This window comes from Pan paniscus, chromosome 12, assembly GCF_029289425.2.
Source record: "Pan paniscus chromosome 12, NHGRI_mPanPan1-v2.0_pri, whole genome shotgun sequence".
In the NCBI taxonomy this organism is placed as follows: Eukaryota; Metazoa; Chordata; class Mammalia; order Primates; family Hominidae; genus Pan; species Pan paniscus.
In genome coordinates, this window is record NC_073261.2 from 50,741,005 (window position 1) to 50,767,002 (window position 25,998).

The following is a 25,998-nucleotide window of genomic DNA, read 5'->3' on the forward strand; positions in this document are numbered from 1 at the left end:
AACTGGCTGACCATATGCCAAAGAATGAAACTAGACCACTACCTCTCACCATATACAAAAATTAACTCCAAATGAGTTAAAGACTTACATGTACGACCTCAAACTACAAAAATCCTAGAATAAAGCCTAGGGCATACTCTTTGGACATTCACCTAGACATAGAATTTATGATTAAGTCTCACAAAGCATAGATGGAGTGGTGAGATTAAGCGTGTTTCCTGCTTTTGCAATTTTTCTAGCTACATTTTCTGTAATAGGTACATTTTGGTTTTACAATGAAAATCAATACACTATTTTAAAAACACAGCCAAGCGTGGTGGCTCACACCTGTAATCCCAGCACTTTGGGAGGCCGAGGCAGGCAGATCACAAGGTCAGGAGTTTGAGACCAGCCTGACCAACATGGTGAAACCCCGTCTCTACTAAAAATACAAAAATTAGCAGGGCGTGGTGGCGTACCTGTAATCCCAGCTACTTAGGAGGCTGAGGCAGGAGAATCACTTGAACCTAGGAGGCGGAGGTGGCAATGAGCCGAGATCGCGCCACTAGCATGCCAGCCTGGGTGACAGAGCAAGACTCCATCTCGAAAAAATAAATAAATAAAATAAATTTAAAAAAATAAAATAAAAACACAAATGCACTGACTATGATAGTTCTTACTTCCTTTGCTTCACTCCGAGGGAAGCCAGGTACCTGTTATGAGCTGCCCTATGGAAAGGTCCATATGGCAAGGAACCAATGTCCCCAGCCAACAGCCAGCAAGGCTGCTTCTTGCCACAGGAATGAGCTGGCAAGCAGACCTTCCCTTAGTTGAGCCTTGAGTTGACTATAGCCCCAGCCAACCTCTTGATTGCAGCATTGTGAAAGACCTGGAGTCAAAATCACTCAGCTAAGCCACTTCTGGATTTCTGACCCACAGAACCATACAATAATAAATGTTTGTTGTTTTAAGCTGCTTAATTTAGGAGCAATTTATTAAATAGTAATAGATAGTGAATAAAGGAGTGTATGTGTGGTGGGGGTGAGCTTATGAGGCAACATGAAGTTCCTTCATCCAGGCAAAATATATACTTCAAGGCCTCACAGATAATATTGACTTTGGAGAATTTGTCATGGCCCTGGGTCTGACTTTTGATTTTGGAAGCCCAGAACCTGATTTTCAGCACAGCGTTAAATAGATACGTCATTTAGGGCAGACTTACATGAACCAAATTTTTGAAATTGATATGACAAAACTAAATGCTAGTTTATTAACTTATAAGTGAACAAAAAATAATATGCTGACCAGAATACCAGAACATTTATGTCTTTGTGACCACAAATTTCTCTCTCGGAAGGCAAAATTTAATGTCAAATATGGAAGGGGTTGCTTGATGAACATGGAACAAAGGGAGTTTAATATAGGTTTCAAGTGTTTATTGGCAACAAGCTAAGTCTCCTATTAGGGAGGATTTCATCAATGGAATCAGAGAACTTGACAACTGTTGTCTACAACTTCCTTCATTTATGTCTGCACCAGAATGGACTCATCAGTGGGCCTGGAAATTCCCCAAATTACTTTCCTTTTCTGGCTGGGCACTGACCAACTTCCTTTGCATTTTTCTCTACAAAATGACTAAAAAGATGCATTGATTTCATATTAAGCAGATACCTACAATGACAGAAAATGGTGAGACTAACTCACAGGAAACAGTTATAACAATCAACTTATAATGGGTAGGAGATAATGTAATATATTTGACGATGATTTTCCTCCACGTGGCTGGAAGAAAAAAAATTGTTTCTCAGCTGTGTGGAAAACATTGCACCCTCAGGGCTCTGGAAGGCAGAGTTCCACAGCATGTGTGGTTAGGCTGTCCTCTGGTGGCCACAGCACCACACAGCAACGCTGGACGGTCTAGGTCCCCTCTAGCTTTTCTCTTTCTTCCCTTATTAAAAAGTCTCTCTCTTTCCTTTCTTTTAAAAATTGGGACATCATAGTATATATTTTGGGGATACATGTGATATTTTGATACACTTATACAACATGTAATGATCAGATCAGGGTGATTGGGATGTCCGTCAACTCAAACATTTACCTTTATGTGGGGAACATTACAATTCTCTTCTAGCCATTTTGAAATATACAGTAAATTATTGTTAACTGTAGTTTCTCCACTATGCTATTGAATACTAGAACTTATCCCTTCTATATAACTGTATTTTTATACCCCTCAACCAACTTATCTGTGTCTCCCTGCTCCCTCAACACACATACACCCCCCCCAGCTTCTGATAACCACCAGTCTATGCACTACCTCGATGAGACCCACCTTTTTAGCTCCCACATATGGTGATAATATGTGATATTTGTATTTCTCTGCCTGGATTATTTTACTTAATATAATAACCTTCAGTTCCATTCATGTTGCTGCAAATGAGATGATTTTATTCTTTTTCATGACTGAATAGAGTTCCATTGTGTATGTATATCACATTTTCTTTATTCATACATCCATTGATGGACACTTAAGCTTATTCTATATCTTGATTATTGTGAATAGTGGTGCAATAAACATGGGAGTGCAGATATCTCTTTGATATATTAATCTTTTTTCTTTTGGTTATACACCCAGCAGAAGGATTATGGGATTTTATGATAGTTCTGTTTTTAGTTTGTTGAGGAACCTGCATACTGTTCTCCACAGTGCTGTACCACCCACCAACAGCACTGGGATTCCCTTTTTCTCTGCATCCTCACCAGCATCCATTATTTTTTGTCTTTTTGATAATAAGCATTCTAACTGAGGTGAGATGATATCTCATTGTGGTTTTGATTTACATTTTTCTGATGAATAGTGATTTTGAGCATTTTTTCATATATTTGTTGGCCATTTGTATATATTCTTTGAGAAATGTCTATGCATGTCTTTTGCCCATTTTAAAATTGGATTATTTGTGGGGTGGTTTTTTTTTGCTATTGACTTGAGTTCCGATTTTCTCCAATTCTGTAGGTTGTCTGTTCACTTTGTTAATTGTATCCTTTGCTATGCAGAAGCATTTTAGTTTGACGTAATCCCATTTGCCTATGTTTGTTTTTATTGCCTGTGCTTTTGAGGTCTTACCCAAAAGATCTTTGCCCAGACCAATGTCCAGTAGTGTTTCCCCCAATGCTTTCTTCTAGTAGTTTCATAGTTTCAGATCTTACCTATAAGTTGTCAATCCATTTTGAGTTGATTTTTATACATGGTAAAAGATGGGGATCCACTGTAGCTTTTCTACAGAGTCCCTTTAGAGTGTTTCTTTCTACAATTGAATGCCTGGCACCGCCCACCTAAGATGATAAGCTGGAGAAGAAATATTGGAGCATAAATAGAAAGATTTGATATGCCATCATATTTTGCTTAGTAACCCAATTCTTACTAAGACTACATCAATACTCAGTTAAGCCTTACCACCACGTTGTAGGCTGTGTTATTCTGGAATGACGAGAAAACTGAGGATTACAGAAGAGCAATGACTTGGCAAAGGTCACACAGTACATGTGCTGGGTGTTCCACATAGTCAGCAGATAAATAACGTGTACCTACTATAAGCTAGTCACAGAGGTGGACAAAGAGAAATAATTTTCTCTGAAGACAACATTATAATACAAAATGATAATTGCTGGGAGGATGTTTGTTCTGTGGACTGCCATAGCACATGGGAATGCATTTTGCCCAGGCAAGGTCAGTTGGGAAAGTTTCTCAGAAGAAAGGAGACTTGAACTGAGTCTTGAGGATATAATACTGTATATATATAACCAGGGAAGCCTGAAGAGGTTAAGACTAATCAGAATAAATTAGAGAATGTTTTCCTCCCCTCTCGCCCCATGCATGAGACTCCAGTTAGAAGACAGATGTAGAATACTGTGTTATCCTGGAGTCTTCATTATGTTGGACAACAAGTTTTGTAGAAAGCTGAAGGTTACTGCTTTGAACAATATACATATATTTTTAAACCAGCAGCAAATACATTAAAAAAGCATTACAGATATCCTTATTACCAAAAGCAGATCCTTATAATTTTCCCTAGATTGTTCCTCCTCCTGGTTCTCAATCTCAAGAAATAGCAAATCGAACTCCCTGACCACCCTTCCAAATGGAGTCTCCTGTTATTCCTGTTTTCTATTTTCACAGTAGTTAGCATACATGATAGATATATTTTCAGTGGTTTGTTTGCTGCTTTTTCATTTTCCTCTCCTGCTCAACTGTAAGTCTTAAAAATCAGGAATCCAGCCTGCTTTATTTGTTTGCATATTACCTGAGCAGAAAATGAGGGTGGGAGGTGGGCTGGGTTTAGGGAATGAGGGAATTTGGAAGTCATAATAATGAGTGTAAGCTTCTTCAGGAGGGCACTGAGGAGTGTTCAGATAATTTTTTAAAAAAGAATGACAAGGCCAGGCTTGCATCTCAGAAAGTTTCCTGTCACTGCAGAGTGGAGAATGGGCTGGAGCTGCAGCTTAGGGAGCTAATTTAAGAGGTAGAGGCAGTGATCCCTGCAAGATGTGACAGTGCTCTCGACTCAGATGCCTGGGGCTGAATGAGAAGTGGTGGTAGAAGTGGGCATTGAGGACAGGGAATTAACAAGCCCTGGTGATTGACAGGTTATGGGGGAAGCCCCTGGACTCCTTCCTGGGAATTTGGTGGATGGTGGCATTTCTGTGAGATAGAGGATGGGAGAAGGAGCAGATTTGTGGGAACAGGCTGCATGTGTGCTGGAAACATTGAGCTTAGGGTGCATGTCTGTCACACGCAAGGAAAGAAGTCCACTGGAGGGCTGGAAGTGAGCCTGAAGTTGAGGAGACAGACCTGGGCAAGAGGGACAGCAAGTGGAGCCATCTGGATGAGGCCACACAGGAGGGGCTGTGTGTGAGACAGGAAGGGGTCAGGACAGAGCCCTGGAGAACAGCAACTTCTAAGGGATATGTGGTTGAAATGAGCAGCAGGGATGCAGAGAAGGAGCTGTCTGAAAGAGAGTCAAAGGGAGTCGGGAAGGCAGTAAGCTGATGAGAGTGAGGTGGTAGGAGAGGGCTGGCTGACAGCCAAAGATGTCCTGAGATGCCCAGGCAGAGGAAGCTGAAAACTGGCCTTTGGATATATAATTGTTCCCTTCCACATCACTCTTTGAACTGTATGGGTCCACTTATATGCAAATTTTCTTCTCCCTCTGCCACCCCTGTGACAGCAATACTAACCCCTCCGCTTCCTCCATCTCCTCAGCCTACTCCACATGAAGATGATGAAGATGAAGACTTTTATAATGATCCATTTCCACTTAATGAATTGTAAATATGTTTTCTCTTCCTTATGATTTTCTTAATCACATTGTCTTTTCCCTAGCTTACTTTATTGTAAGAATGCCATATATAATACCTATAACATGAAATATGTGTTAATTAACTGTTTATGTTATCAGTAAGGCTATTAGTAAAGTTTTTGGGGAGTCAAAAGTTATACACAGATTTTCTTTTTTTCTTTTTCTTTTTTTTTTTTGAGATGGAGTTTCACTTTTGTTGCCCAGGTTGGAGTGCAATGGCACACGATCTCGGCTCACCGCAACCTCCACCTCCCGGGTTCAAGCGATTCTTCTGCCTCAGCCTCCTGAGTAGCTGGGATTACAGGCATGTGTCACCAAACCCAGCTAATTTTGTGTTTTTTGTAGAGACGGGGTTTCTCCATGTTGGTCAGGCTGGTCTCAAACTGCTGACCTCAGGTGATCTGCCTGCCTCAGCCTCTCAAAGTGCTGGGATTACAGGTGTGAGCCACCGCACCTGTCCTATACACAGACTTTCAACTGTGTGGGAGGGGGTCGGTGTCCCAATCCCCATATTGTTCAAGATCAACTGTAGTGCCAGAGACTTGAATGATATCATTAGTGTGAGGACTGTTTAGTTTTTAGTGTTGGTACTATTTAGTTTCCATTTATTGCCAGTTTTTATGTATTTATTTATTACCTTTACCTTTTAGGGAGGGCACAGGAGTTGAGGAATAAAACATTGAGTATGGATGTTACAGAGTAATTTGCTGAGATAGAGGTTCATTGGTTTTAGCATTCCCCAAGCTGATCCCTAGGCAGGTCTCCTTCAAGTTCCTAAAAATATGAGTTGGTGGGTTCCTCCTTCCTACCCACCTTCTAACCCAAGTCCAGAGCTTATGAGTTTTAGGACTCTGAGAAGATGATGCTTCTCCCTAAGAAGAAACTATAGAGATCAATGTTTAGAGAAGGCAAGGTTGAAGCCCCTGGACCTAGGAAAATTAGCAGCTTTAGCTGCCATTGAATAATGAGGGATGGGGATGAGGAATGCACAGTGTGTGGACAGAGACCTGTGCCCACTATCAGGCATATGTGAGGCTAGATGGGGAGCTCACTGCAGATGCCAACCATGGAAAGAGATAGCTGCAGGGCCCACCCTCAGTCTAAGCAGGAGAATTATTTTTACTAGAAAACTGAATTTTGCTGAGAGCTGAGGAATACGAGCTTGAGAAATACAGTATTTTTTAAAATCTGAAATGAAGTATTAAATATAATGACTTAGAATCCCATTTTTTGTCTTTTGTTTAGAGAAACATATCAGTGCTTTTTAATCATGGCTACCAAGAGAATCTTGGAAGGAAATAACAATTTGTTAGAAAAGAATATTTTGTAATTTTGTAATCATAGCAACTGATTTGCTATTATAAAAGTAACACAAAATTGAAGGAGCTGGGACTTGATTTTACCCTACTTAAAAGTAAATAAGTTAGCATCTTGTTTCATGAACACTGGTAGAAGACATAGACTCTTGGGCTGGAGACAAAGCACTTTATTATTCATGACATAGCGTGAGCATCAGCATGTTTGCAAAGGTTCCCCTTGTCCTCAATTCCCAGGTGGGTGGACACCACAGGCCCAGATGAATGGTGCACACATAGTAAGTTCACTTCACAGTGAAGGAGCTCTGAGCTTAAGGAATACGCTGCTTTTACGGGAAGCAATAAATGCACCTATTCTTTGTTTCAAGTGACACAACCTCATCTCTTATGGTTGGCCACAGCAAACCCACACCTGAGAAATGTCCTGGGTAAAGAGGGCTGAGGGCCTTGCATTCTTGGTATACCCAGCAAGACGTGTGGGAGCTCAAAAAACAAAAACAAAAAATATTTACTATAGGAAGTGTGCATAATAATAATAACAATAACAAAACCCACTTCCTACTTACATTGCCCAGAAACTACAAATGGTTAATTTAGTCCTACAAGCTAGATCCAGAGTTGAGAGAAGTTTATGGCAGCTGCTGGAGTCACACTTGAAGTTCGGGTGATAAGATTATTTTTTTCATGTCAAATGAGTAAGATGTCAATGTTGTAATAAGGTTAGAGGGAGGCACATCTCACACAAGAGTGTGAAAACTCAGTCATCATGCTTATGAATCATAACAGGATCCAGGTGATAATATTTCTGAAGCAAATATTCCTGTTAGGACAGCTGAAGTTCATCAAATACCTTTGAGCTCACTACTTGGGGTTGGGATTAGTCTTTCAGGCTGAAGTCACTAAGGAACCATGGTCCATTTCCTCAAATTTCAAGGACTGTCTTTCAGATGTCTCAGAGATAGCACTGTCTGTGAATACAGTGAGGGCTTCCTTGCATAGTCGGTCTAAGATTTTCTGTTTCTAAGCCCTTGCCTCTTCCCAAGCATGTAGTGAAATCTGAGCTAGTTACAACAAAACAGGTTAGAATAAGGCTTGATCACCACAGCAGGCAGGCTATCCACCTTTTTTTTGACAGAGTCTTGTTCTGTCCCCCAGGCTGGAGTGTAGTGGAGTAATCACGGCTCACTACAACCTCTGCCTCCCGGGCTCCAGGGGTTCTCCCATCTCAGCCTGCCGGGTAGCTGGGACTATAGGCGCCTGCCACCACGCCCGACTAATTTTTGTATTTTGATAGAGACAGGATTTTGCCATTTTGGCAAGGCTGGTCTCAAACTCCTGCCCTCAAGTGAACCACCCGCCTCGGCCTCCCAAAGTGCTGGGATTACAGGCATGAGCCACCACACCTGGCCTCTACCTTCAATTCTGAGCTCAGAAAACTCCCTGTTCCTCAAGCTTTGAGGCCTATTTACTTTGCTTCATCATGTATTCATTATTAACCCTTCCTTCATCCTGTTTAGTAAATATATATTGAGTTACTACTAGGCTGGGAGCTCCGCGAGGCAATGAGGGCACATTCTTCCTGCCCTCGGGACACCAAAGCCGAGGAAATCTCATGCAAACATTTTTTTGGATGAACTCTAGAATGTTGTATGGAAACAAACCAAGTGTTTGCTATGCTGTTAGTCAACTATGATATGTAATTTGTGTGTGTGTGTGTGTGTGTGTTTTTAAAAAAATAGCCAAATAAAACCCTATATTACCATTCAAAATTAAATTTGCAGGAAAAATAATTGCTTGATCTGTATAAAATGCTTGAATATGTTTATATCCCTTGAAATTATTAGCAAAGATGCACTTGTGATTTTAAAAATGTAACAAAAAATGCATTAAATTATACAAGAAATCATCAACAGATCTCTTGATAGTCTTTTTAAAAAGGATGAAAAGATTGAACAACTAAAACTTAGATCTTAGAAATTAGTGACTTAGGTTGTATTTTCTGCCTTTCACTTGCCCAAAGGAAAAAGAGAACAGTACTTAGGTGTCAGCCCAGGCTTGCCATGTGCATGCTCTCAGCATTAATGCTGAGGTATGAGTATTAACGCTGTTGGTATGAGTGAGCTGCAGGTCCAGAAATAACTCTCCAGTAACACACTTTAGAAATAATCCCTCACAGGGTAGCCATGTCACTTGTATTAGTTGTAAAACACACCACTCACTTTTTGATAGTGATAAAGTGATTTCTTCATTGACGTTTTGGAAAAATTGCAGCAACATACTGTCTTAGCAAATGCTTTGAAGCAAGTTTTTTTTATTTTTAGAGAAAAGTGTTTTGGACACTATTGATTAGCATTTATTTAGGAAAGTTTTATGGGCATGGTGGCTCATGCCTGTAATCCCAGCACTTTGGGAGGTCAAGGCAAGACGATTGCTTGAACCCAGGAGTTCAAGACCAGCCTGGGCAACATAGAAAGACCCCCATCTCTACAAATCATTTTAAAAAAATTAGCTGTGTGTGGTGGCATGTGCCTGTGATCCCAACTACTCAGGAGGCTGAGGCAGGAGCATTGCCTGAGGCTGGGAGTTTGAGGCTGCAGTGAGCCATGATTGTGCCGCTGCACTCAAGCCTGGGTGACAGAGAGAGACCCTATCTCCAAAAAAAAAAAGAAAAAAAACAGCCAATTACTAGCCACTAGATTTTAGCCAATAGCACCAACATTCCTTAGGCCAACTTATCAGAAAAGATGTGAAATGCTGGCAATTGTAGGGACAGAATTTTATAGTAAATAAACTTTTGACGTGGCAGAAATCTAACTAAACAGTATTTGATTGAGGCTATGCCCCACCCTTTTCTCTACTGAGGAGACAAAAGCTGAGGGCTCCAGTCTGATGGGCCTTGGTACCCAGCCAACCAAGGGAATGCGTTCAGGTCAAGGGCATGCTGGAGAGAACTCTCTGTGTTAGCTATTATTAATGGTTCCAAATTTATAGGAAGAACATTAGTTTGATAACTTGTCCAAGGTCACTTTGCTCAGCTAAATGAGTGATGAGTGTTTGATTCAAACCAGGCCTATCAAATCCCTAAATCTGTGCTTTTCAGGGCCAGGAAGAGAGAACGTTTGCTAAGGTGGAAATCGGAGGGTGGAGCACCAATCCTTACCTCTTCCCTCCCCAGCCAGAGCAGCTCTGGCTGAGATCACATTTGAAGAAATCCTTTTGCTGTTAAGAAGAAAAGAAAAGAAAGAAAATAAGAAAAAAAAAAAGGAAAGAAAAGAAAAGAAAAATTCCAGCCTTGCGCTAGTCTGAGAGATTTTGAGGCTGAATTAAATAAAACCAGATGTTAATTTATTATCAGAATTCTCAGCCTATTACAGTTCTCAAATCTTGTGTACTTAGGAATCTGCTTGAGTGCTTGTTTAACCTGGAGAGTCTTAAGCTCCACCCTCAAGAGATTGGATTGAATAGGTCTGTTCTGGGGTGAAGCACAGGAATTTGCAATTTTCACAGCAGTCACAGGACAATTGGACACAGGTGGTAAGAGAACTGCATTTTGAAAAACTGAACAAAGATGTTTTGAAGAAAAAGAAAAATGAAAGCCGAGAGCGCCAGAAGTGGTTTGATCTCACCCATTTGGCATAAGTGCTACTCCCTTTGGAAAGCCCTCTGTGAATGACTCAGCAAGGCCTGTCTTAAATCGTGGGTCTCTTCCCTGGTTTGACATTGGAGAGAGAGTAGTTACCATCACGGAAAGGAGAAAGCGAATCTTAGGACTCAATCCTTCGCCTGTAAGGGAGACTACTGAACAGGAGAAAAGAAGGAAAAGCTCAAGAGTGCTCCAAAGCCAGCAGAAGAATATGTGAGCAGAAACAAAAGAAATGAACAGAGCAATTTTCCTCCTGAACGATACTGAGTAGAATTTCTTAGGAAGGCAGAGGCAGGGGGCACATTGCTACCCACTAAATCATGGCCTGACAGCCAGTCACAGGCCAGTCCCTTTCAGCCAAGAGGAATGTTCTGAGAACCCTTCCTGCTTGGACTCAATATCACATCCCTGGCAAGGCTTCAGGACAAGAATATGGGCTCCAGGAAGCATCAGTGATGGGGTTGGTGGCAGCCCAGATTTTTGTTGCCAAAGGAGCTAGATGCAGTAGTCTGTAGGTAGGGAGAAGATGAAGGTGAATTTGCTGAGGATTTCGTATAACACTGAAAAAATCATAATCCATATCAAGTTCATGTCCTTGATGACATTAAGTGAGATCCCATAGTTGTGGCCACCCATGCACATGTGATAGAACTTGATGATAAGTTGGTTTCACTGTCTTTCCTAATCTCTGCTGTTTTCCCCAGGAGAGACATGGGTTATGAAGGCTCCACTGTTACTGAATTTGTACTCGGCTTGCCAAGGTTTGGTTCAGCTTCACATCAGGGAGGGCCCACATGGAGAGTCAAGATCAGCCCGGACTCTCCACATGCTGGATTCTCAAGGTCCCAGGTAAGCTGCCTTGGGGAACCATGGCTGGCTTAGGAACCAGGGGTCTGTGTGTGTTGCTGGAGCATTTCCCTCAGATGCTACTAATCCATGTGAACATGTAGGCCATGAGTGGTTTCTAAGCCTGCCTGTTCCCTGTCTCTCATGTGTGAATTTTTTCCATACCTGTTTCTTACATGTGCAGAAACTCTTGGTTTGCTGGGCATCCCCATACAATCTCCCCACAGCGACCTCAAATTCACAATGTTCTAAACTAAATTAACATTTCCTACCTATGTAGACCTGCTTCTGTATTTCTATCTTGAATGAAACAGCCACCCAGCTGCTCATACCGCATCCTTGGGAATCTTCATTGACTCCTCTCCCTTGCTTACCCTGATCATCCAACTGAGACCAAGTCCTGTGGAGACTACCCCATAAATCATCCTTCAACCCATTCTCTCCCCTGGAGGCTTTGGCACTGCTCTGGTTCAGTCTTCATTTTCCCAGTAGATTTGCAATTGCTTCCTTACCAATCTCTCTTCTAGGGTTTCTCAAAGAACGTGTTTTTGGCATTTTCAGAAGGACAATTATGCATTTGTGCAAAATGTTTCCAACATTGTATTTTTTTTTTTTCAGACAGAGTCTTCCTCTGTGGAGGCTGGAGTGCAGTGTGCAATAGCACGATCTGTCACCCAGCCTGGACTGCAGTGGCACCATCTCAGCTCACTGCAACCTCTGCCCCCCGGGTTCAAGCAGTTCTCGTGCCCTAGCCTCCCAAGTAGCTGGGACTACGGGCATGCGCCATCACACCCAACCAATTTTTGTATTTTTAGTAGTGACAGGGTTTCACCACGTTGGGCAGGCTGGTTTTGAACTCCTGACCTCAAGCAATCCACCCACCATGGCCTCCCAAAGTGCTGGGGTTACAGGCATGAGCTACTGTGTCCCAGCCCCGTATGATTTTTTTGCATCTGTGGCCTGAATGCTGTAAATGTGGATAGTGCCTTTCAATTGTAAGAACCAACCTCTCCTTCCGCAAGTGGTGCTAGAAAGGAGTTAAGTTCTGGTCAGGGACTCAGGGATGTGAAAGGACAAATTAGAGCCACCGGAGCCATTGGGGTGATCTGAGCAAAATCTGAAGGCAGGAGCCTGTGCTTTGGGTGTGGCTTCTATACCCTCCTGGGGTAGGAATGCAGCTCCCACAGGGAGCTTTGATGCAGCACACATTGTATCTTTACCCCATGTCCTGTCCTCCTTCAATTGTGTCTTCTATCACCTTTATTTTCTTCTAATTCTACACAGTACCTCTAGGAGACTGATTTCACTTGTTATATCCTCCAAATATCATGTAAATGCCAATTTCTCCCAAACTTGCATATCTACTTCAAGGTATCTCTTCTCAGGGCTAGGCACAGTGGCTCATGCCTGTAATTCCAGCACTTTGGAAGGCCAAGGCAGGAGGATCGTTTGAGGCCAGGAGTTTGAGACCAGCCTGGGAAATATAGTGAGACCCTGCCTCTACAAAAAAGAAAAAAAATAGGCAATTGTAGTGGTGCATGCCTTTAGTCCTTACTTATCAGGAGCCTGAGGTGGGAGAATCACTTGAACCCAAGAGTTTGAGGCTGCAGTGAGCTATGATCGCGCCACTGCACTCCAGCCTGGGTAACAGAGTGAGAACATGTCTCTAAAAAAATAAAAATTTAAGTTGGGCATGGTGGCTCATGCCTGTAATCTCAGCACTTTGGGAGGCTGAGGCGGGTGGATCACTTGAGGTCAGGAGTTCAAGACCAGCCTGGCCAACATGGTGAAACCCCGTCTCTACTAAAAATACAAAAATTAGCCAGGTGTGGTGGCACATGCCTGTAATCCCAGCTACTCAGGAGGCTGAGACATGAGAATCGTTTGAACCTGGGAGGCGGAGGTTGCAGTGAGCCAAGATCACACCACTGCACTCCAGCCTGGGTGACAGAGTGAGACTCTGTCTCGAAAAAAAAAATTTTAATAAAAATAAAAATTAAAAAATAAAAAATTAGATATTTGTTCTCAGCTCAAGACCTTTGAGTATATTAAAATTTAGAATGTGAAAAAAGTGCCTATTCAAATCAGTTCAGAAAGGTAAACTAGTCAACAAACACTGTTTATACACTCAGGAAAAGGTTAAGATAGATCCTTGAACCATTTATAGAAACATATACTTGATTGTTAAATAAATATAAACATAAAGTCATAGAAAAAATATAAAAGGTACGTAAAGTCTTCTTAAAACACAAATTTAAAGAAACATGAAAGAAGAGATTGATAAACCTGATTCTATCAGTATTGATAACTTCTGAATATCATATCATAAACAAAATTAAAGATGAGACTGGTCCAACCAAGAATTAATATTCAGAATATACAAAGACCTGCATGCAAAAAAGAAAAGCATGCACAATTCAGTATTGAACTGTATACATATATTAATAGACATTTGCAGAAGAAAATAATATGAATGACCATGAAATATAATCATTTCAATCTAGTTAGTAAAAAGGGGAATTAAATTAGAGCGGTAATAAGGTGTTATTTCATCTGTCCAGGTTGAAAGAGAGAAAGAGTGAGATTAAGAGAAAGAGGCAGAGAGAAAGAACGGAAGTGGGGACCAGATATGTACTCCACACACTGTTTACGGGGGGTATAAAATCTCAGTGCTGAATTGAAAGACATTTTGGTAGTAGCTTAGAACTTAAAGTATAGATACTCTTTGACCCAGCAATTCCACATCTTATTTACTATTAAGGAAAACTCATGGATGTGCAGAAAACATACAACGATGTTCATTGCAAGCACTGCTTGTTCTAGCAAAGAATTGAAAGCACCGAGAGAAAGCCAATGGTTAAATATACTATGGCACATCACTGGCTAAATAAATATACCATAATTTATTCATATCTTAAGATACTATACAGAAGATAAAAACTAATTAGATACATATGTACTGATGTGGATGTTTAGTGAGAAGACATGTTTAAAATTAAAATAGTATCATATATTGTTATATAAAAATAAGCAAAGAACTAACTGCTTTACTTGAAAAAGGAAGTTTTTGGTAAAGGGTGAGCAAGCCAAGAAAGAGATACACCTTCAATTTATCTTTTTGAGAGTTTTGTTGTCAAATGCATCCTTAGTATGGCCATAAGAAAACTGAAATAAAGAAGATACTAGATGTTACCCGTTTCCTTTATGGAAAAGTGAAAGGAACAATCCCTGAGAGTGAAGAACAAAATACAAGCAATCACATCAGAAAGGAACCCGCAGCTTGTGTTCTCTCTCTCTCTTATCCTTGTCCAAGGAGCAAAGAACGGTCATCGACAGCAAGCAGTGGCTACCACCAGGTGGCACCACCTGCCAGCTTCATGCTCAGGAGAGCTACCGCAGCTTTTCATTGAGATTTCTCCCCCTACTCTGTTCAGAAACATTTCTCTAGTAACCTACTATAGAATTGATCCCTGAAAGTATAAAGATCTGCCCTCTACCTTAGTTGGCACTAGGAATTTTATTCCTATTTTGTTGATTGAGAGATTTCTCCCACCTCCATCCCTACAACCAATACATATATTTTTAAAATGCATAATTACATATATAATAAATATATTATGTATATATAATATATAATTACATAGATTATGTAACATATTATATACATATATACATATATACACATATGTGTGTGTGTATATATTATATATATTATCTATATTATGTGTTATATGCATATATGATTACATTCCACAAATTTAACATATATAGTATATAATATGTAATATATTTAATTATATTTTATATATGTATATATGTATGTAATTATATGTGTATATATAATTTATATTTTATATCCATATATGTACATATATTTTATATATATATATATATATAAAATTCCATTCCACAAATTTAACAAATACCTTGGACTCTTCAGTATCATTTCTTGGCTGGGCATGGTGGCTCACACCTGCAATCCCAGCACTTTGGGAGGCTGAGATGGGAGGATTTCTTGAGGCCAGGTGTTTGAGGCCAGTCTGGGCAACATAGCAAGAACCTGCCTCTACAAATGTTTCTTTGATTTAAAAAAAAATTTTTTTAAGTTTAAGTCACAAAGTTCCCAATTAGCATAGCACCCTCCAACTGACAATCAGAAGCCATCACTATCCACCTGACAGCACTCTCCTAATGCTTTCAGGACGTTACTCTCCGCACACAGTACCTAGGTCCCCAGTTGGTGTAGGGCTCTTCTCTGTGGTGAGGAGATACTAGAAAGATGATGTTTTCTCCACAGAAACAAACCATATATGTCTTGCTCAAGTGTAGATTTGAGTTATTTCTAATTCTCCTTTGTGTCAGGAGTTCTATGCCACTGAAAATTTTTAATGCTCAAAAGGGCAAAAATCACATCCTATCATTTTCCCTTGGATAACCAAGTGGACATGGTGAGTTGGCAGTTGATATAAGAGTCTGTTTGGGGTACAACAGAGTGATCTGGAGATACAAGTAAACACAGCTATTAGACTATTTTGAGATACTAATTGATGTTTTCTTCCCTTGCATATTTCATTTAAAAAATTCTGAACTTTCCCCCTTACCACCTCCATTCAAGAAGGTAGACCTGTTTAAATCAACTGCCTTAGGGGAGGAGCACAACAGCAAAAGACAATCTGCTGACCTCTGGCTAAAGCCCACACTCAGATGCCTCTGAGGCTGAACATCATAGCAGAGGGAATGCGTTTGAGTCAAAAATCAGAGTTCTCTTCAGTGGTGCAGGGCTGGGAGGAAGTCTGGTGTTGGAGTCTGAAAGGTCAGGAAGATCCCAGAAAGGAATGGCCATAGCCTCCTAGTGATTTCCAAGCCCCAGAGGTGCAAAGCAGTGGGTAGGTCCTGAGGAGACAGGCCATGCATGGTGCTTGGGGGAGTGGGGAAGAGCAAAGGATGATAGGACTCCAGAGGGTCTTAGGGGGCCTGAGGCCAGTGAGCAGGCAGCAAGGGGAAATAGATGTTTTTTGTTTCTTTTTTTTTTTGAGATAGGGTCTCTTTCGGTTGCCCAGACTGGAGTCTAGTGGCACAATCTTAGCTGGGACTACAGATGCACGCCACCACGCCTGGCTAATGTTTTAATTTTGTGTAGAGACGGGCGTCTCACCATGTTACCCACGCTGGTCTCGAACTCCTGGGGTGAAGTGATCAGCCCACCTCCACTTCCCAAAGTGCTGAAATTGCAGGCGTGAGCCATGCCACCCAGCAAGATAAAGTTGATTCTCAAGAAAGGCACAGAGGAAGTAGAGAGCTGCTGCCTCACTTGAAAGGACTGAGGTGACCTCTGTATGGCTGGGGTCAGGGTAAACCTGAAGATATTGGGATTCTTCCCATGGAAAAGAGGCAAGAGTGGGGCTCCACATAGAAATTAAGTTAAATCTAAATGAAGATATATTCCTTTTACATAAACCTGAGGACTGAGAGTCCTCCTTAAAACAGAGACAGATCTTGTTTCCTTATCAGTGCTGCACAATAATGATAATTTATAGGGAACCTCCCAGAACATTTATGCTTTTTCCATCATGAGGTGGCCAGATGGCTCCCTGGTTTGCTGAATGAAGTCTGGAAAAAAAATTACGATGTGTAAAGAGACAAAACAGTCTAAAACTATAAGCAACAGGAGGTACTGGGCATTGGAGGTTAGCTGCAAGTAAAGAATAAACATAGAACGCTTCAATTAAATGATCATATATTCACTCATCCTTTATGCTTTGGCATCTTTTAGAAAATCTTCCAGTGCTTTCACCCAAGCCTTCTTATCTTCTCAGCAACACATTTTGCTTAGTTGGTATCCTATTCCTATCTTTGGCTTCAACTAACACCTCTTTGCTGGTGGCTTCTTGATCTACTTCTTCCCAAACACCTAAGCCAAGCTTTGGGTACAGACCTGAAACTGCCTGCTGGCCTCATTCCAGGACACATCCTGTGGGCAATACAATTTAGCATGTCCAAATCATAACTCATGTGGTTTAATTTTTCTGGCCAAATAATAAGACAAAAACCACAAGAGCATTGAAAAAAATAAAACGTTTATTAAAGTGCCTGGCAAGGAGTACACATCAGTGAATACATCCACTGAGAACTTTGCAGAGGGGAAAAGTTAGGAGGGTTTGAGTGCTAGGAAAGGGAGAGTTCAGGCTAGGATGCTAATTAAGGATTGAATGAGTCCATGTGTCTCTTCCATTGTTCACTGGTCAGCAAAGATCTTCCAGTAGTTTTGTTAGGTCTGTCTTCTTAAGGTCACTCGATTTCATGGTTCTTTCTCAATCAGTTGGGATGAAATATCTAATTTTATGTTGTCATCTTCAGGGGCAAGTGTAAGTGGAAAATTTCCCTTTGACAATTTTACCTCCTTTTGCCATTAAAATCATTGTTTGTTTTGCATCTAAACACTGCTTGTTTTCTATCTGTAGAATAGATCCTCAAAATGAGATTTCTAGTCTGATAGGTATGTGGATTTGTGATTTTATTAGAAATTGTCCAAGTAACAACTGGAGGCGGTGGCTCCCACCTGTAATCCCAACACTTTCGGAGGCCAAGGCAGGTGGATCACCTGAGGTCAGGAGTTTGAGATCAGCCTGGCCAACATGGTGAAACCCTGTCTCTACTAAAAATAATAATAATAAAAAATTAGCTGGGCATAGTGGCGCGCACCAGTAGTTCCAGATACTCGGGAGGCTGAGGCAGGAGAATCACTTGAACCTGGGAGGCAGAGGTTGCAGTGAGCCAAAATCACGCCACTGCACTCCAGTCTGGGCAACAGAGTGACACTCATCTCAAAATAAATAAATAAATAAATGTCCAAGTATCTTTCAAAAGTGTAGGGATTCACTCACCACCAACAATCATAGGCGTTTTTATTTCCTTCCTCTGTCAGTTCTGCATGTTAGCTCTTTTAAATTTTTGTTACAAATATGCAACTAGAAGAAATGAGACCTGTGTTCAATAGATCAATAGGGTGACCATATATGGTTAATATTAATCTATTGTACATTTCAAAATAGCTAAAAGAGAACAATTCAAATGTTCCTAGCATGAAAAAAAGATAAATGTTTGACGTGATAGATATCCCAGTTACACTGCTGATTGTATGAACATATCAAATTATCACAAGCACCCTGAAAACATGCACATCTATTATGTATCAATTTAAACCAATAAAAATAGAAATCTTTTTTATTAAAATTGTTTAAATATTTGCCAATCTTAGATGTGAAAACTATTTCATTTTTGTGTTAATTTACATCTCCCTACTAGTGAGATTTAGTTTCCTATTGTAGGTTTGTTAGTTATCTGCATTTCTTCATTTTATCAATGGCCTGTTCAACTCCTTTGCCCATTTTTCTTTTAGTCTGTTTTAAAATAAATTTGTAGGCATTCTTTGTATATTAGGTATACTAACCTGTGTATCACATGTATTAAAAGTATTTTGTCTGCGCTATCATTTGCATTTTCTTTCTGGTAACTTTTATCATAAACATTAAAAAATGATAGTATAATATACCAATCTAATCATTTATAACTTCTGGATTTTATGTCTTCTTAAGGAGTCCTCATTCTCAAAATTTTACACCAATTCTTCCAATATATAAATAAAGTACCCTCATCATATATGATTTTCTTTTTTTTTTTTTTTTGTAGTGTTCTTCTTGTCTGTCTTGGTAGGTCACCCAAAGAGATGAGTTGATTCCTTCCTGCAGCCTGGTAGCCACTCGGATTCTTGGAGATGCTTCAGTTGACTGGAGCTTCCTATCTGATTACAGCAGTCCATGTGGGGATGTCAGATGCCAGTGCAGAGCCAGCCTTTGGTGAATGGAGATGTGAATGGGAAAGCAGAGAAGGGAGGCACGGATATGTGGATGTAGCTAGATACTGCATGGAACTCACCCTCCCACAGTGGAAGTGAAGTGGAATAAAGTGGGTGCTGAGGACCCACTTCGGGAAGGCCTCAGGTGCCTGCTGCATGTGGGGTCAGAGTGACTGATGCTTCGTGTCTCCGAATGATAAACCTCATGGAAGGTAGTGAAAGATCAGAGAGTTCTCCCTCCCGATCTGAGAGAATGACTCCTTTCCTTGCTAGTGCCCATAGTGTGGGTGTTTAGATTTTTTCTGCCTTACAAGTGCATGTGATAGAAGAGGCTGCATTTCCTTGTTTCTCTTCCCTCCCAGATATCAGCAACACCTCTGGCCACTCTCCAAGGTGTTGAAGTTGCACCCTGCCCTCTGGCCATGTCCACAGTGCTGAGATACTCTTTAGACACTTACTTCTAGATAAAGACCTTGATACATATTGGGCCATTAGGCAGCTTGTGGATTGCTTTTTGCTTCACCCTAGCTGGCCATATGTGAGATAGGGCACTACTGACGAGCAGCTCTCATTTGGGGGATATAAGACGGGAGGAACACACAGGCTGCTGTGGTTGGTCACCTACTCCCAGTGTTTTTCCTAGATCTTTGCCTTTCCGACCTAGAAACTCCCACCATCACCTCAATTATCTAGATTCAAACCTTCTGCTGAGCTGTGGAGTAATATAATTCTGCCAAAGACTGTTTGGCTGTATCCTTTGTCTCATTCCTGAAATCCTACACATGAATCTAGCATAGAATGTTTTTGCAGCAGACCTCAGGAGAGCTGCCTTCATCACATAGCAGATGACTAGCCTTGCCTCCCTCACTCTGTCTCTTCTTGCTCAATTCAAGTCCCCATTTTGGAAACACTTCTCTTGCTATGCCTTGGAACCCTCTCCAGAACATGATGCTTCTCTATTTTTCCTTTGGCTCCATTTGCATGGCAAAGTTTGGGCAAGGGTTGCTCATGTAAGTACCTCCTTAGAATCAACTAACCATGCCTACTTCCTGACTAGTTCAGGGAAGGAGTCTATCACAGAGAAGGGGGAACTTTGGAAGGAGACTAAGGAAATACAGGTAGAGGCAGTGGAGAAAAACCAGGAGAGAGCAGTGGCATAGAAGCCAATGGAAAAAAGAATTCCAGGAAGGAAGAAGTTTTCTATCTTTGAAAAGTGAAATCTCCCTGGCAGAGCGGATGAGAACAATGGACATTTCAAGGTGCCTGCATGTTTTGTGTTCCTAACTGGAGCAGTGCCTACCAAAGTGGAGCACAGTGGGCAAGGGTACCAGTGGGAGTGGGTCCTACTGGGCAAGGGTAACAGTGGGAGTGGTTCCAGTGGGGAGGAGTATTTTATTGCTGAGATTGTTAGAATTGCTGGTACATGGTGATAATAGAAAGCAGATGAATATTCAGTTGAGTTTATTATTGCTTTTAAATTATTTACACCCAGGCGCTCCCTTATTGCACCCAGGGCAGACCACTCCCATCCTCCATCACCCCCTTAGTACACTGCTGAAATGGAGAAACCCATTACGAACAATTTATTTTGTCCAGAATGGATGAGTTTGGTACAGGCAGAGAGGCCCAGAACTACAAGGAAGGCGAACTCTGCTATTTTCTGCTTAATAAAGCAAGCTATTGATTTTTAAGGCATACCGGAAGAGAGTGACATGCCTGACCTAGAAAACAGAGAAGCAGATAATATTTAGGACGAAAAGAACAGCTAGACTTATGGTGACATACATCTCCACTATCCCAAATTCTGGGGAAAAGCCTTGTGGATTGGCTTGGGTTGGGGTGAATGACGAATCCTGGAAATGGGGTAAAGAAAAGAGACAACCCATTACAGGAAACAAACACAAGTGATATCACGAGTTCATGAAAAGCTAGGACTCAGAGCCAAAGGGACCATGAAGAATCTCGGGAGTCTTGGAGGGGCACTGGACTTCACATGGCATCATGTAGAAGCAGAACCTTTGGAATGTGAGTGTAAAGAGGCAGAAATCCATTTGTTTCTTCCTGGCTTCTCTGTAGTAAGAGGGACAGGCGAGTGGGCCCGGGTGCATTCAGAAAAAGGAAGTGTAGAGCAGGCAGCCCTGGCCTGGCCTCTCGAGGTCTTAAGCTCACATACAGAAGATCCTTGAGGCTGATAGACCAAACAAAGAGATTCACAGTGGAAGCCTACCAGCAACACAGTGTGGGTTTGAATGCTGGGTCCCTTCTGATGAATTTCTTAAAAATCAAACATGGCAGCCAGAGCAGTAGAAACAAATTTGGGATCTTGGTTTCAAACATTAACCACAGTATACCTTCAACAAAAGTCAGTTGCATTAATTAAAATGACCCAATAGGAGTGAAAAGTAGTGGGAAAAAATAGGATATAAGAACTCAAATTTACGTATTTAGAGGTGGGTAGAGTTGGGCTCAAATAGGTCCTGGAGCAATTACTCAGTGGACACATAACAAACAATTACTGAGCAACTACTTTGTGTGAAACATTACACTAGGGACTAGAAATAAAAAATTTCTTAAGACCTTGTTCTTAACCTGTGGAGTTTCTGTTACAGAGCATGTCATTCTGACATGGGGCGAGTTGTGCCCTCCCCCCATTTTTTCTTCTCTACCAGGATTTCCTGACCATCTTTCAAGATCTTTCTTGATGAAACTACCCAACAATGCCATGAAAAAAAAATGGCTGTATCCCTCTTTGCTTCTAAAGACTTCTTTTAAACTCATATCATCTAAACTTTATTGCTGTTTCTGTACTCGTCTTCCTTGGTAGACAGTGTAGAAGAGAAACATTTTGTGTTGTTTAGATTTGAATCTGTTAGATTCATGATGTTTATTAACATGTGTGCATTGACCCGTAAGTGGGGTGTGAAATTGGTAGATTTTTGACTGGTACTTTAAAAAACTGGAGTAGAAGAGAACGGAAACTGTCAAAGTGATTCACACATTAAGAATGAGTAATGCTTCATGAAATTTGTTTCTATTATTTATGTGAGTGTCTTGAGTCACAATGTAAAATATTTTTACTAAGGATCATTTAAAAAATCAATAAAACACTGGAGGCTCAGTAATTTGGGATAGACTATAGGAAGAAACCTAGACCTAGAGATTCTGAAGTTTTCAGATTATAAACAGATCTATACTATACATAGAAAGCAATGGGTTACACAAGTTTATAGCTTAAATAAACCAATAAAATAGCAAACATGTCTATACATTAAGGCACGAGTCAGCAAACTATTTCTGTAAAGATAGTAAATATTTTAGGTTTTATAGACTATAAGTTTCCTGTCACGACTCTGCAACTCTACCATCATAGCACAAACGCAGCCACAGATGATGTGTAATGGAATGACAATGGCTGGGTTCCAATAAAATTTGAATTTTACATAATTTTCATGTGTCAGGAAACAGTCTTTTGATTTGTTTCAAGCATGTATGAATGTAAAAGCCATTCTTAGCTCATGATGTTTTAAAAGATAGTGTATTAATAGAAAATTTGAGCTCCAGGAAGGCCAACAGATTGAGAGATGATTGCCTTCAAAAACAGTTTGTCGACCAGGCGCAGTGGCTCATCCCAGTAATCCCAGCCCTATGGGAGGCCAAGATGGGTGGATCATTTGGGGTCAGGAGTTTCAGAGCAGCCTGGCCAACATGGTGAAACCCTGTTTCTACTAAAAATACAAAAGTAGCTGGGTGTGGTGGTGCACACCTGTAGTCCCAGTTACTCAGGAGGCTGAACTAAGAGAATCACTTGAACCTGGGAGATGGAGGTTGCAGTGAGCCAAGATCGCACCACTGCACTCTGGCCTGGGCAACAGAGTGAGACTCTGTCTCAAAACAAACAAACAAAAAAGAAGAAAGAAAACGTAGTTTGTGACTTGTTACTCGCAGCTCCCAAGAGAAGGAGGCATGTCACACCTTGGGGGCCCACACAGGGCCTGTGTGTTGGAAGCATTGGGGCTGGTCAGGAGGCAAAGGGGGAGGGAAAGATTGCTAGAGCCTTTATTGTGATTTTTGTGGAAAGGAATGGGGTAAGCTAGATACGCAGGTTTAAGCTTGGCTGGTTTGAATAATTACAGTGGGCTCTGGGGATAAAAACTATGCCTGGTTGTCTGATACCTGGTCCTGGGGTAATTAGGGCAGGTGGATAAATGCCTGGAGTGTGAAAGCTCAATAAAGGAGGTGATTGGGGTTGTGGGCTCTGGATTTGGTTGGTTTGTATTTGAAAATCACACTCATGGGTGAGTTCATCTTTAGGAATTAGCTAATCCTAGGAGAGGCAATCTCCGGTGTCACCAAGGCTCCAGATGTCAAAGCCTCAGAATATAGAAAAGATGAGGTTAATACACATGGGCTGTGTACAAATAGGTGATGGGCTGGGTATGGCTCATGGGCTATAGATTGCCAACCAATGGGCTAAGAGAAGAAAGATAATGTCAAATACCAAACATGCAGTTGTAAAAAATAAATTAAGAGTAAATTAGGAATATCTCATGAAGCTTCCTATCTTTGCTAGTAAACACTGAAGAAATTGTTATTTATCATAAACACTGAGCATCTCTAATCTGAAAATCCAAAAGCCTAAATTCTTTGAGCACTGACATGACACCACAAGTGGAAAATTTCACAGCTCATCTCATGTGGTGGGTCCCAGTCAAAACACAGTCAACACTTTGTTTCATGCACAAAATTACCTAAAATATTGTATCAAATTAACTTCAGCCTAGGTGTACAAGATGTATATGAAACATAAGTGAATTTTGCATTTAGACTTGGGTCTTATCCCCCAAGATATCTCATTCTGTAAATATAAATACTTCAAAATCTGAAAAACCTCAAATCTGAAACATTTCTGTCCCAGAAATTTCAGATAAAAAATACTCAACCTATAATAAGAAACAGCCTGTATCCACTTAAACTTAAGAAGACTTTTCCCTGATTTGGCCAATTATTCTGTTCATTCTGCTCCTGTAGCCCCCAAAACATAAATATTTCCTAACCTGCTCTTTTCTTATCTTCACTGAGAAGGGAAATAGCCAGAACAGACACGGAATTCTCCGAGTGTTTAGTGTCACCCTGAATATATCTTCCCAAGCCCTGTTTTAAAATAGTAGTATGATCTCTTTTTTGTGTTCTCATCATTTTACCCAAGGCTAAATTAACATTTTTGGAGCTTCTAATCTAATTATACCATTGTGAATTCCTTGAGGGCAAGGATGATTTTTTTTTCATATTACTTCCTTCTCAAATTCTCTCACTGTCTTCTCATTGCAGTTGGGGGGCAATCCCATGTCTGTTCATGGCCCTACACCCTCCCCAATCTAGTGCCTTTCCCTCCCTGTTGTTTCAGATGCATCTGTTGACAAGTTCTCCCATTTTCAGTAGCCATGTTGTTGGTCTTCTGATGGAGAAATGTGTTGGGCCTTTTTATTGGCTGTTCTTTCCATCTGCAATAACTTCCACCCTGTCCCCATCTCATTCCTAATTCTTGAGGTCTTACCCTTCTCATCAAATTGTTTCCCTGCAAGTCTTTCCCTCAGCTGCCTGTGATCTTCCTTCATAGAACATTTTACAGTTTGTATCTGTACAATTATAAATGTCATCACATTCTGATGCTGGTCTCTTCCATTAGGCCTCAGGTCCTTGAGGGCTGAGGGCCTGGTACACAGTAGCGACTCAATAAACATTCATGGAATGAATGAATGAGCAAAAGCAAATGCAGGGCCCCTTGAGGAACAGTGAGGAGTCTGGAGTGCAGGGTGAAGAATGATCACTGTGCTGTGTATATTGGTTCTCAGATATTTCTATTAGTTTTGCAATCCTCATTCATATTTGACAGCATTTTGAAGCAATAGCAGCCTAGCAGAAAATGCTTCATGCAAACTCGGTGAAAGAATTCTCAGCCTGTATTGGAAGATAAGGAATCAGACAGAACTTTAGGGCATTTTAATGATGATCATCGGTGTGCATGTGGGGGTAGGGCAAGACCCCTCAGTGATGATCTCGCCACTCAGAGAGCAGGAGAAGGTGAGGCTCATAATCCTTATTTAGTGTAGTTTGGCAAAACTCTTAATAAACACTGTTATGGTTAGAATGTGTTCCTCAAATTTTATGTGTTGGAAACTCAACCCCCAAATTTATGTCTTAATGGCATTTGCAGGTGAGGCCTCTGAGAAGTAGTTAGGATTAGATAAGGTCATCAGGGTGGGGCCCCCATCATGGGACTGGTGGCTTTATAGGAAGAGGAAGAGAGCCCTGAGTGGATACGCTCTTGCTCTTTCACTATACAATGCCCTTCACCATGTTTTGATGTAGTGAAAAGGCCATTGCCAGAGGCCAGTGCCATGCTCTTGGACTTCCCAGCCTCCAGAACTGTAAGAAATAAATTTCTCTTCTTTATAAATTACCCAGTCTGTGTTATTGTTATAACAACAAAAAATGGACTAAAACAGATGCTTTAGACATTTTCCCCAATAGTATTCTTGCCATATTTACTTCAACATCATCAAGACATCAACTGATGGCTTTACTGATCAGCATAATTGCTCCATTATTATCTTACTGGATGTTGTGAGTAAATGAGAACTTTTACACTGGTTGGTGGACCCAGGGTTCTCCCTGTTTTTCATTATGTTCATATATACATATACATATATACATATATACATAGGTGTATATATACACATACATATATACATAGGTGTATATATACACCTATGTATATATGCTCATTACAAAATGGAAACTTCATTTCTAAGAAATGAATGCACTACCCACACCCAGATCTTCACTCCGTCATGTACTTTTCTTTGCATAATGCTGATTGGACAGCTGAAGTGTAGTGTGAGCATGTAGGCTCCAGAGCTATGGTGCTAGGGTTTATATGTTGTGATTTGTGGCCTTGAGCACCTCATTTAACTTCTCTGGACCTGTGTCCTCATTGGGAAA

The 25,998-nt window shown here is 40.9% G+C and overlaps 1 protein-coding gene and 2 non-coding genes across 3 annotated transcripts in view; 1 reads left to right on the forward strand and 2 right to left on the reverse strand.

The window, feature by feature from the left end:
- EVA1A (eva-1 homolog A, regulator of programmed cell death) overlaps window positions 1–25,998 on the forward strand; it is a 154,551-nt gene that overhangs the window by 4,616 nt on the left and 123,937 nt on the right. Inside the window, exon 2 of the mRNA XM_008962662.4 lies at window positions 11,000–11,144. Coding sequence (XP_008960910.1) covers window positions 11,090–11,144 — 55 coding nt within the window. The 5' untranslated portion in view covers window positions 11,000–11,089. The remainder of the gene's footprint in view (window positions 1–10,999; window positions 11,145–25,998) is intronic.
- Window positions 7,338–7,441, reverse strand: LOC112439006 (small nucleolar RNA U13). Its single transcript, XR_003027314.1, has one exon. It is a non-coding gene; the product is annotated as a small nucleolar RNA U13 (small nucleolar RNA).
- On the reverse strand, window positions 14,412–14,627 carry LOC112439030 (small nucleolar RNA U3). Its single transcript, XR_003027327.2, has one exon. It is a non-coding gene; the product is annotated as a small nucleolar RNA U3 (small nucleolar RNA).